This window comes from Gymnoscopelus microlampas (genome assembly GCF_963454915.1).
Source record: "Gymnoscopelus microlampas genome assembly, chromosome: 18".
NCBI lineage: Eukaryota > Metazoa > Chordata > Actinopteri > Myctophiformes > Myctophidae > Gymnoscopelus > Gymnoscopelus microlampas.
The window spans coordinates 3,399,664-3,412,492 of record NC_139955.1 but is presented as its reverse complement, the minus strand read 5'-3'; the positions used below and the strand labels follow the sequence as shown (position 1 = coordinate 3,412,492).

Sequence of the window (12,829 nt, the reverse complement as noted above, 5' to 3'; positions counted from 1 at the left end):
GAGCTTGTAGATCTGCTATTTTTTGAAGAGTTAAGACCTGAGTTCGATTTAGTCCCCGTTTGGAACCTCTCCCTCCGCTGCACAGCTCCAAGATGAGGTCCCACAGCGTAGGGTGCCGACGCACCGGCAAAAATTGGCCAAATATTGTGCATTTTTACCTTTTCCGCACATCGTGTCCCAAAAAGCAAAGGTCGTCCCCCTGCTCTCAGATGTTTGACATTTTAGCGGTGAAGAAAATCTAAACGACGGGTTGAAACAAGCGTTCAAATCGCTGTTTTATGTCAGCCTGTGGCCAGTCAACCCTCCCGTCCGCATAGCGCACAGTCACTGCTCCCGTTAAGGTTGCATTGGGGAGACATGGCCACAGGCTGACTAAAAAAACGATTTAAACGCCTGCTTTGCCCCGTCGGTTAGATTTTCTTGACCGCTAAAATGTCAAACATCTGAGAGCGAGGGAGAATACCTTTACTTTTTGGATACGATGTGCGTAAATAAGGTATGATGAATCAACGATATTGTTCCCATTTTCACCGGTGTCGCACTCTGCTGGGACCCAACGCTGTGGAACCTCATCTCGGAGCTGTACAGCGGAGGGAGAGGTTCCAAACGGGGCTATGGAACATGAATACAATTTTAATTTCTGTTTGGTTTTTAAGCTTCGTGATCACACACATTGCACAGGGCAGATATATGACAAATGACTTGAATATACAAAGACATTACTGACACATTTAAATATGTTATACTGAATATAGCTGATCTACAAGCTTACACAACACGTGACGTGTTGTAAGCCTGTAGATCTGCTATTTCTGCTATTTTGAGAACATACGAAATGACGTGGCCAGAAATACAAAGTAGCCAGAAAATACGAAGTGACCTGCTGTAAGCTTGTAGATCTGCTATTTCTGCTATTTTGGGAAACATTTTGAAAATGTATGAACCTTTTTCAACATGGAAACGATTATGATGATTAAGCAAAATAATTGCGATTATCTCAAATAATTGCGATTAGGTGATTGTGTAATAATTGTGGCCTATACTTCCAGGTGGTGCCCGGCTCCCGTACGCCGTACCTGGAGGTGAACCTGGAGAACGGCGTGCTGTTCGTCAACGAGAAGATCGACCGGGAGCAGATCTGCAAGCAGGTCACCAGCTCATGCCAGCTCAACATGGAGGTGTTCCTGGAGAACCCCTTGGAGCTGTTCCGCGTGGAGATCGAGGTGGTGGACATCAACGACAACCCACCTGCGTTCCCCGAGACCGACATCATCGTGGAGATCTCGGAGAGCGCCGTGCCGGGCACCCGCTTCCCGCTGGAGAGCGCCTTCGATCCGGACGTGGGATCGAACGCGCTGCGCACGTACGACATCACCACGAACAACTACTTCCACCTGGACGTGCAGACGCAGACAGACGGCAACAAGTTCGCAGAGCTGGTCTTGGAGAAGCCGCTGGACCGGGAGACGCAGGCGGCGCACCGGTATGTACTGACGGCCGTGGACGGGGGCCAGCCTCCCCGGACGGGCACCGCTCTGCTGGTGGTCAAAGTTCTGGACTCCAACGACAACGTGCCCGTGTTTGATCAGCCCGTGTACACGGTCAGCCTGGTGGAGAACGCACCGGTCGGCACCCTGGTCATCCAGCTCAACGCCACCGACCTGGACGAGGGTCAGAACGGGGAGATCGTCTACTCCTTCAGCAACCACATATCCGGCCGCGTCAGGGATCTGTTCGGCATCGACGCGCGCACCGGACGCATCGAGGTGCGTGGCGAGGTGGACTTTGAGGAGAGCGGCTTGTATCAGATATTTGTCCAGGCCAAAGACCTCGGGCCGAACGCCGTGCCCGCGCACTGCAAGGTCCTGGTGAAAGTGACGGATCTGAACGACAACGCCCCGGAGATCACCTTCAGCACCGTGACTGAGTCGGTGAGCGAGAAGGCGGCCCCTGGCACCGTCATAGCGCTGCTGAGCGTGACGGACAGGGACGCCGAGGAGAACGGCCAGATCCACGTCGAGATCCTCGGCGACGTGCCTTTCAAGTTGAAGTCGTCCTTTCAGAATTACTTCACCATCCTGACGGACGGGCCGCTCGACCGAGAGCAGGCGGACTCGTACTCCGTGACCGTGGTCGCGCGGGACAAAGGCTCGCCCTCCCTCGCCGCCAGCAAGTCGATCAAAGTGCATGTGTCGGACGAGAACGACAACGCGCCAACGTTCACACAGTCCGTCTATGATGTGTATGTGACTGAGAACAATGTGCCGGGGGCGTACATCCACGCTGTGACGGCTCTGGACCCAGACATGGGTCAGAACGCTCTCATAAGCTACTCCATACTGGAGTGTGATATCCAGGGCATGTCGGTGAAGACCTACGTGTCGATCAACGAGGAGACGGGCTACCTTTACGCTCTGCGCTCCTTTGACTATGAACAGCTGAAGGATTTTACCTTCATGGTGCAGGCCTCGGACGCCGGCGGCCCCGAGCTCTCCTCCAATGCCACGGTGAAAGTCATCGTGGTGGACCAGAACGACAACCCCCCCTCTGTGCTGGCCCCCCTGGGGAAGAACGGCACGGCCCGGGAGCCGCTGCCCCGTACGGCCGAGCCCGGCTACCTGGTGACCCGCGTGGTGGCCATGGACGCCGACGACGGCGAGAACGCGCGTCTCTCCTACAGCATCCAGCGGGGCAACGACAACGGCATGTTCCGCATGGACTGGCGCACAGGCGAGCTGCGCACGGCGCGCCGGGTGTCCACCAAGCGGGACCCCCACCAGCTTTACGACCTGCTGATCGAGGTGAGGGACCACGGGCAGCCGCCGCTCTCCTCCAGCGCCAGCGTGCTGGTGGTGCTGGTGGACAGCGTGGCGGAGGGCCGCGGCGGCGCCGGGGAGAGGGGCGGTGGCACCGCCAAGGCCAAGGACGGGGCCCTGGACCTCACGCTCATCCTCATCATCGCCCTGGGCTCCGTGTCCTTCGTCTTCCTGCTGGCCATGATCGTGCTGGCGGTGCGCTGTCAGAAGGACAAGAAGCTCAACTTCTACACGTGCCTGACCAGCGAGTGCTGCCTGGGCTGCAGCTCGTGCTGCTCGCGGCAGAGCCGCGCGGCCCGCAACAAGAAGAAGCTCAGCAAGTCCGATATCATGCTGGTGCAGAGCGCCGTCAACGTGAGCGGGCCCGTCAGTACGGCCCAGGTCCCCGTCGAGGAGTCCGGGACTTTCGGCTCCCACCACCAAAACCAGAACTATTGCTACCAGGTGTGTCTGACACCGGAGTCGGCCAAAACCGACCTCATGTTCCTGAAGCCGCGGAGTCCGTCTAGGAGCACAGACACCGATCACAACCCGTGCGGGGCCATAGTGACAGGGTACGCAGACCAGCAACCAGACATCATATCAAACGGCAGCATTTTATCAAACGAGGTAAGAGTCACTCTCATCCACTGCACAGCAAAATCCCCACTGTTCATTTAACTCTGACCGAGTACAAATGTTTACACTATCAGATTTAAAAGACCATCAAGGGCCTTAGTGCGTATAAATCTATCCCTCATTTTCCATTCCCAAACCCCCCCCCAGCATGTGTGATAGCCCAATAATCCATAAATCACAGCCTTTATCCCATGGATTGTGTTGTTATAGCTGAACAATGGAAGTCTGTGCTTGGTACAGTTCTATGGGGGATGATTACATTTAAAACATGATAACTGCAGAAAAATAAATGAGAACTAAGGCACATGATAGATCCAACCTTCATACATGAGCCATTTCTATGTCCGATTTAATATCCCTCAGTCTAGTGGCATGCCAGGCCTCAGTGTCATAACAAATGGTCTCGTTGTTTTGCATAACGCATAAGCCATGCAACATCCTCCAGAGCGCCACTAAAGCAAACATGATGATTAGGCTACCGGTTGCTGACATGTTGCCTTTGGTGGCCCCCATGGGGGGCCCGGGGCCCCTGCAACAGCAATGATTGCATGTTTATATGCTGCTGTACCAACGTGTTTTAGTGCCGCATTTAAATAACAAAATGGATTAAGACACAGATAAGCATTAATAAGGATAACATGAGGTGCCTTGGAGGCTCATGGCTGTGTCTGTGTGCTTTTTCCTGTGTTTGTGTCTATGGACATCCCCAGTGTGGCCGTATATTTGCATGTGCGAGCGTGCACGTGGCATGCGCTGTAAAGGCCGGTCCCTTGTGAGAGAGAAAGCCAGACATTAAGCATCCCGGTCACGCTGTTGCTGACTGGCACTGGAACAAAGATGCGTGTGTAGCACTGCCAGCGCCAATAGGTGCAGCACTTCATCTCACGTCTTGGCAACATATCTGGGCGGGTCTGGGGTGGGGACGACTACCTTATCCACCAGACCCCCCCCCCCCGCCGTCAAAACACACACTCCTCACCAAAATGCCCCCCCCCCCCCGTACCTTTGATTACCTAACACGATTCATCCTCGTCCCATATACCTCACATCAACATGGTACTTTGCGTGGGCTGTGTTATCACTGGTGGTGAATCTTTTTCTGTTCAGTTACTTTTTGTAAGCTTTTCTCAATAGTGTCACTGTTCTGAAGAAGGTTTCAGCTTATGTTGTTTTTTTGTTTGTTTTATCTAGAAAAGAAATACATGTATGCTTTGTCATACAAGAGTATCACAAAAGTAGCGAAAATAGCCGACCTGCAAGGTCACAAAGTGTCTCATGGCGGGGGCGCAGGGGTTGACACTAATGGTCGCCCGACTGCCCGTCGGTCAGGGCAGGTGGAGCTTGCTTTCAGGTTGCCCCTACGGGCAAGTGCGTTTGAGTGTGGATTGCAACAGTCTTTAATTCGCTATAAACACAACACAAGATTTCTGTTTGTAAACACTTGAACGCGCTCAGACACACACACACACACACACAGACACACACACACACACACACACACACACACACACACACACACACACACACACACACACACACACACACACACACACACACACACACACACACACACACACACACACACACACACAGCGCGCGGTGGCAAATGGAATGATAAACTGCGTAGTCTTGGATGGACGTTGCTCCGTGTGCCCTGCATGTAGGCTTGAAGGCAGCCAGTCATAATCATTCTGTCACGTTTCGAGTGTTTAGCTTGTTTCTATTTCAGCTCATTCAAGCCTTCTTGGTATGCTGTTTTTGCAGAATGATGAGTTTTCACTGTTGCCACACTTAAAAATATAAAATAATAAGTATGTGAACCCATAGTCATATCGTATAGCTATATTGAGATATTTGGCATAAATATTGAGGTATGACATTCCGACCAATTCGCAAGTAGAAAGTAAAAAAAGAAAGTAAAAAAAGTAGAAAGTAAAAAAAAAAAAAAGGTGTTAACATGAATTAAAATTGGACCTCATCATTTTATAATAGCAATTTACTTTTTGGGCATGACCTTTGGGAAAGTAGAACGTGACCTGTACTTGCCCGAACAGGCAAGTGCCTCTGAGACCTTAGTGTCAACCCCTGTGGCGTCTCGTTCTGAGCATGCAGCTCGGCTGGTATAGTTGTTGTACGTGAAAATGGTTAAGAAATATTGAGGGGCACGTTTCCGCAGGCGGTAGCGCTGTCGCCTCACAGCTAGAAGGTCCTGGGTTCGATTCCCGCCGGGGACGCTGTGGGCACTGCGGCCGTGTTCTCTCCTCCGCGTCATCAGTGCCCATACCCTAGGTGGGGTTGGCGAAAGGGCCTTTCTGTGTGGAGTTTGCATGTTCTCCCCTAGGGTGTACCCTCACAAAAACATGCAGTAATCCTGGTCCCCCTGGTCAGCAGGGGCGCCTCATGGAGTGGAAAGGATCTGGTTGGAATAACACTGTTCCTTCCACGTGCTACGTCCTACCGGGGAAACTCCCCTCTGTCAGGTGATAAGAAGCGGCCTGCTCACTCCTCATGCATTGAAGGAGGCATGAGCTCAGTTCTGGGCTGTCCTTAGGCTGGCAGAGGGAGAGTAGCACCCAGGATTACATAGGCAATTGGCATTGGATGAAAAAATTGGTTTCAAAATCCCAGGATAAAATAATAATACACAAAAAAAAGAGATTCATAAATATTGAACCAATAAACTGTATTAACAAGCTTGTGGCTAAATAATATATCCATTGAAGTACAGGTTACAGCCCCCCCGCCCCCCCCCCCCCCAATTTTACTGAAAAGAAAAAAGTGTCCTCTTTATGGACATACAGGGTTTCCACCAGACGGGCGATATGCTAATCCTGTTATGTAAAGGCTGTGGAGTGGAGTACAAGCCTGTGTTGATTTTGACAGCAATTTTGATTTAGTTTTAGTCATAGTCTTTAGAATAAAACTCCATTTAGTTTTAGTCACATTTAGCCATCAGTGAAACAAGGTGGTCGACTAGCATTTTTCTTCATAGTTTTAGGCGACAAAATCAACACTGGTATAAGCTGCGGAAATAACAGTCCTTCTTGTCTTCCAGAGCAAACAGCAACGAGCTGAACTCAGCTACCTGGTGGACAGGCCACGTCGCGTCAACAGGTAAACATGTTCACCCGTTTCTGTGATCTTCTTCCTTTATTTTCATTGTGTAGGAGAGACACACACACACTAACAGGAATACAGGTACACGGAAGCAAAAAGAGAAAGGGTTGCATTGTAAACCTAGAATCTAGACCAGGGGTCTTCAACGTCTTGCAGTATTTTTATACATTGCAGTATTGATACTTTTCAGTGGTGTAAAGGAACTAAGTACATTTACTCAAGTACTGTACCTACAGTAAGTACAATTTTGAGGTACTTTTACTTTACTGGAGTATTTCCAAATTTCAGTACTTCTTCTCCACTACATCACAGAGGCACATACTGTATTGTACTTTTACTCCGCTACAAATATTTGAAAACTTTAGTTACTAGTTACTTTGCAGCTACAAAATATTATATCATAAAACATACATTAACCACTTTAGCCCTATTTTATACCTAGGCTATTTGAAAATAGCCGATCTACAAGCTCACAACACGTCGCGAATCGCGATGCAACGCGTTGGGAGCTCGTAGCTCTACTATTTTCAAACATTTGGGTACTTTAAGTACATTTTGATACCAATACATTTTGTACTTTTACTCAAGTACATTTTTAATTTCTGACTTTTACTTGAAACAGAGTACTTCTACATTGCAGTATTGATACTTTTACTTAAGTACAACATTTGAGTACTTTTTCCACCACTGATTATGGGGCAGTTAGAAAATGATTGATTATTCCGTGTGTTGTTAGGAAGGATTTACTGATCGTTATGTGTTGTGTTGTGTGGTGTTGTGTTGTGTGGTGCAGCTCGGCCTTCCAGGAGGCAGACCTGGTCAGCTCCAAGGACAGCGGCCATGGGGACAGCGAGCAGGGTGACAGTGACCATGACGCCACCAACAGGGGACACTCCTCTGGTAAGTTTTCCCCGCATCGTGTTCAGCTGTCCCATCAGGTGTGTGTGTGTGTGTGTGTGTGTGTGTGTGTGTGTGTGTGTGTGTGTGTGTGTGTGTGTGTGTGTGTGTGTGTGTGTGTGTGTGTGTGTGTGTGTGTGTGTGTGTGTGTGTGTGTGTGTGTGTGCGCGCGCGTGCGACTCAAGTACTGTACTTAAGTACAATTGTGAGGTACTTTTACTTTACTGGAGTATTTCCAATTTCCATGAAAAAATAATAATAAAAACGCGCAAACCATTCGCCAAGCATGGCCAGACAGTTAGGAGTCATGTAGGGTGTAGGGTGGGGGGGGGGAGCGAAAAGAGGAAAAAACTGTGGCGTTATCTTCAGCATCACAAGGAAGCGTGCGCATGCACGTGTGAACAGCGAAGAATTTTGTGTCAAACTTAAGTGTCACATCACAGGTTTGCAGGTGTAGCGAAGTCGGTGAAAAAAATGTATTTGAAGTTTTCAGAAAAGAAGAAAAAAGCTGAGAGATGTATATAATAGGAAAGAAACAGCTATAGGTCAAAAGAAAAAAGTATTACACGTCTTGCACGTTGACGTCACAGGCGCACACGCCTTGAAGCAGACGGGTGTTTTGCATCGCCCAGAATAACGAGTGCGTTAATAAAGCCTGGAGTAGAAGGTTAACGTGTGGTTGTACTCTGTGTGAGTTCTGTCCAAATCAGAGGGTTTGGTCCATGGCCCTCCGTGGTCTTGTATGGCAGTGGTTCTCAACCTTTTCAGGCCGTGATCCCCCAAAATAATCATATTTGAACTGGGGACCCCCCAGTGGTTGCAGGGGGTCCCCAGCAAATTAGTTAATTGAGCGTCGCAACCATTTTAACCACTTTAACCATATGTTATACTTTGGCTATTTTTAATTGTTTTATCCCTGGCACTGAATATTTTTGAGATGTGGGTGCGCAGCCAAATTACATTTCATTTTGGCGGTCAAAATATGTTGTTCCAGGGACCCCCAGAAGCAAAGATTTGAGTTAAAAATGTTTGCTTTAAAAGAATATATATTCAAAGATTTGCACACATTTTCAAAATGTTTCAAAAATAGCAGATCTACAAGCTCATAGTGCGGCACGATGTATTTTTACTTTTGGTACTTTAAGTACATTTTGATACCAATACTTTTGTACTTTTACTCAGAGTATGCCTACATTGCAGTATTACTACTTTTACTTAAGTAAAAAAAAATGAGTACTTTTTCCACCACCGAAAGCTTCTGTTTGATTTCAAGTGATCTATCTCCGCCATATCTGAGGTGTGAATCTGGGACATTTTGGGTGTATTCAACGATCTAATATGCTGCCAGTGTGATAGCTCGGTCCCTGTCGCTTCCTTGGCACCTCTTGTGTGAACCTTGTGCTTTATTCACCCAATGGGGCAGGCCTAGTTTTTTTTTGCTTTTTTTATCATCTTACAATCGTCACAGCGCACTGCTGCCTTGTGAGCTTGTAAGATTGGCTGACCGTTCCGGCGGGGAATATAGGGAAGTGTTAAAAAGCTTTATTAAACATTCTGGATTAGACATTTTCACCGCGCCCACTTGTAGTCTCGCCAAAGCACATTTTCCTGGCGACCCGCCTGTCGCCTTTGCCAAACGGGAACGGTGATCTTTCTAAACGCTACAATTATGTCCTACTTTATCACGCGAAATCATTTTTAACGAGCTGTTGGATGTGACCGCAGAAATGCATCTTTTTACACGACTCGCAGATCGCCTATTTATTGGAACACTAGGCTCATTAATTCATTAGTTAATGTGACATGTCACATTTTTTTTATGAGTAAATTGTAATTCTGTCCATTCTATATGGTAGAGTATGTTAATACAATATAACTTATACAATTGGGGTGGTTGCCTTTAGTCTCCCTGCTCTTCTATTGAGACATTTAGATCGTGTCAAAGGTCATGTCTCACCTAGACACAGGATCTGACACACATTTTGACCTGATGGTCAAGACAATTGATCCCCGGAGCAAGCAGGCAGGCTCTATTAGCTCAATGGTAGAAATGTCAGCACTTGCGCAGGAAAATGGGTTCAAATCCAAATAGAAGAGGAAAGTTACATACTGTAGTGCTGCTTTAAATAAGATATTTATTGACATGCAGACTACTATTTCTTTCTTCATTCTGAACTGTGGAGAGAGTGTGTGTGTGTGTGTGTGTGTGTGTGTGTGTGTGTGTGTGTGTGTGTGTGTGTGTGTGTGTGTGTGTGTGTGTGTGTGTGTGTGTGTGTGTGTGTGTGTGTGTGTGCTCGCACCCGCGCGTGCGTGTGTGCGTGTGAATGTGACCTCGAGGTCACCGCGGGGTCATACCGCAACCCTAAGAGTGCCACACACACACACACACACACACACACACACACACACACACACACACACACACACACACACACACACACACACACACACGCACAAACACGTCACGTGGCCATTGCGGTTCTTTCATGTTGACACTCCCATTTTTGTGTGACGAATGCATGACTTTCAAATCGGTTTCAAAATTAACGAATGCAAATGAGCCTAGGGGTGCGGCTTGTGGGGAATGAAGGTATAGTTCAGGGGGGGTGGTGGGTGGGGGGGCGTCGTTCATTTATTTGGGAGAGAGTTGTACTCACGCATTACATTAACCCCTTCCCACAACAGTGTAGGCTGTACCAGGCAACGAGAGAGAGGACACTCCACTTAATAGATCGTTTTTAGAGTCTTGAGCTGATTTGCATGCATTTGCATATTTGAATATTTAAATGAACGGCACCTGAGGAGATTATGTGACTGAAAAAAAAAAAAAAAAACCTGACCACTGATCCAAGATCTGTACTTATTTTTTCATTTCCAATCGCTTTCCTGAATCGTGTCCCAGAAATGGATTTTAAAACGCAGGATAATTCCTACCGGTAAGCACCAGTCTGACTGCGGTCAGGAGAAAAAAAAAGGAATTCATGCAGTTGTTCTCAAACCATTAATTTCAAGAAAAGTTTACTTAAGTACAGTACTTGAGTAAATGTACTTAGTTACTTTACACCACTGCTATACAGTGTGTCCTCCCCGCCCAAACCATCCGACTCAATTAGCGACAGCCAGGGGGAAAAAATAAGCCCCTGCGCCGCTCGCTCTCCTCCTGCAAGCGGAAGGCAACGCTATAAGCCCACACTATCAATTATTCTAATCAAACAAAGACTTAATGCACAGCAAATAATCGCTTTAAAACCCGCGCCACTAAGCCTGCTGATAATTCTGCCACTAACAACGCAAACTGTATCCTATTTTGCCACAACAAGGGTACGCAAAGTCAACAGCTACGGAAAATAAGAATCTTTAAGTCGAGGGATGCGCTCATGCTTCGACGGCCCGCAGAAAGAGCAAACTGCTGGCGCCTCGTGCCTCTACTGCAAGGGTATCCAAGACTTTTCAGGCCACGACCCCCCAAAAATTATCATGTTTGAACTGGGAAACCCCCAAAATAATCATATTTGAACTGGAGAACCCCCAAAATAATCATATTTGAACTGGGGACCGCCCCACCCTGACAAGCACTTGGAAATGTAGGCATTACATTTAGTTTGACTCGGTTGCATGGATAAATACTGTGAAAAAAGCAGCTCTACAAGCGCACTTCTGCGAGGCGTTGTGAGCTTGTAGATTGGATATTTTCACAATGTTTGCCTCGATTTGTCTTACATCATTTTTGATAATTTGGCCAATTGGGTATTAAAAGGTTCCCGACCCCCAGAACCTTGCGAACCACTGCCCTACTGCAAGAAAAAGATAGACGACTATCCATAACATCAAATATTAACTCCACGTTGGCAGCATTCAAATAAAACGCTAATGTAGCAGGATATAGGGCAACTCCTATCCACATAAAGCAGTTTCTCTCTCTCTCTCTCTCTCTCTCTCTCTCTCTCTCTCTCTCTCTCTCTCTCTCTCTCTGTCTGGTATAGGAGTAAAAACGTCCGGCTGGTCATAAAAGTGAGACAAATGCTGTGAATGTGGGAAGTGTAACTCTGGGCTTATTAGAGCAGAGGAGAGACACAATTCCACCATAGAGCTAGAGAGTAACTAAGTACATTAACTTCAAGTACTGCAAGTACTGTACTTACAGTACTTATGAGGAAAACGTGTGCCTTTTACTTCTACTCCACTACATTTCTGAGGCTTATATTTGTCCTTTTATTTTTTTTTACTCCACTACAATCAGGGACGCAGTGGGGGGCGGGGGGGTTTAGACGTATCCAGTTCCATTGGGGGGAGGGGGACTGGGACGAAGAAAAAAGAAAAAGAGAAAACCGCCGACGAGCCGGAGGTTTTTCACGGGTGGAAAACGGAACGCTCGTCCTGAAACACACTGCCCCATTTTTTTCGCGAACCGAGGCCGCCGGATTAGACCCTGGGAGAGGGTGTTTTAGGACGACGGTTCGTGTTATCCATTTCTGAATGGAGAGGTGCGCGATGACAGACGTTTCCTTTTTGCCACACATCTACACTTCATGGAGTACAATGTTTTTGTTACCGAATTAACCAAATGAAAGTAAGAAAAACCTGAAATAAAAGGGAAAAAAACGCACACTTTGGTTGCAAAATGCTCTCTGCATCCCTGACTATAATTATTTGAAAACTTTATGTTGATTGTTTCTTGTTTGGAGATATGGATTATTATTATTATTGCGAAGCCTACATTATACCAACTAAGCCTTATTTTATACTTTGGCGATTCAAAAATAGCCGATCTGCGAGCTTGCAACGGGTCGCATGGTGACCCTGAGCAAAGGTAGCAGATCCACAAGCTTGTAGATCTGCTACTTTTGATGCCGTAGTGTGATCAAGTAGGGCGTGATCACACTTATTGTGTTTTTTATGAAAAAAACACAATAAGTTAGAACATTCTATAGGACATTCTGCCTCACGTTTTTTTAACCCATTCAATCCGGGAACGCATCTCTGTCATTTTAGTTTTCTTTGGCTATTCAAAAATAGCAGATCTACAAGCTCGTAGTGCGGCACCGAGTGCCGCGCTATGAGCTTGTAGATCTTGTAGATTTTTGAAAAACCATGAACATTTTTGCAAATTGCTGGATTTTTTAAAAATGTTTTAAGCGGACATTTGTAACTCAAATCTTTGCTTCCGGAGGTCCTTGGAACTAAATATTTTACAAATGTTGCTTTAAATATATATGTATTCCAAGATTTGCACACATTTTCACGATTTAAATTTTTTTTTGCAGATCTACAAGCTCATAGTGCGGCACCGTTGTAGATCTGCTATTTTTGAATAGCCAAATAAATCTTAAAATGACACAAATGATGCTTTCCCGGTCTTAAAGGGTTGATGCACATTGCGG

At 47.0% G+C, this 12,829-nt stretch overlaps 1 protein-coding gene across 1 annotated transcript in view; it reads left to right on the top strand.

The window, feature by feature from the left end:
- The window catches only part of LOC311033465 (protocadherin-10-like), a gene marked incomplete at both ends in the record, with an annotated part of 32,326 nt that overhangs the window by 271 nt on the left and 19,226 nt on the right, over nt 1–12,829 (top strand). The window contains 3 exons of the mRNA XM_084040976.1: nt 1,050–3,425; nt 6,490–6,548; nt 7,345–7,451. Of these exons, the coding sequence (XP_083897102.1) occupies nt 1,050–3,425; nt 6,490–6,548; nt 7,345–7,451 (2,542 nt within the window). The remainder of the gene's footprint in view (nt 1–1,049; nt 3,426–6,489; nt 6,549–7,344; nt 7,452–12,829) is intronic.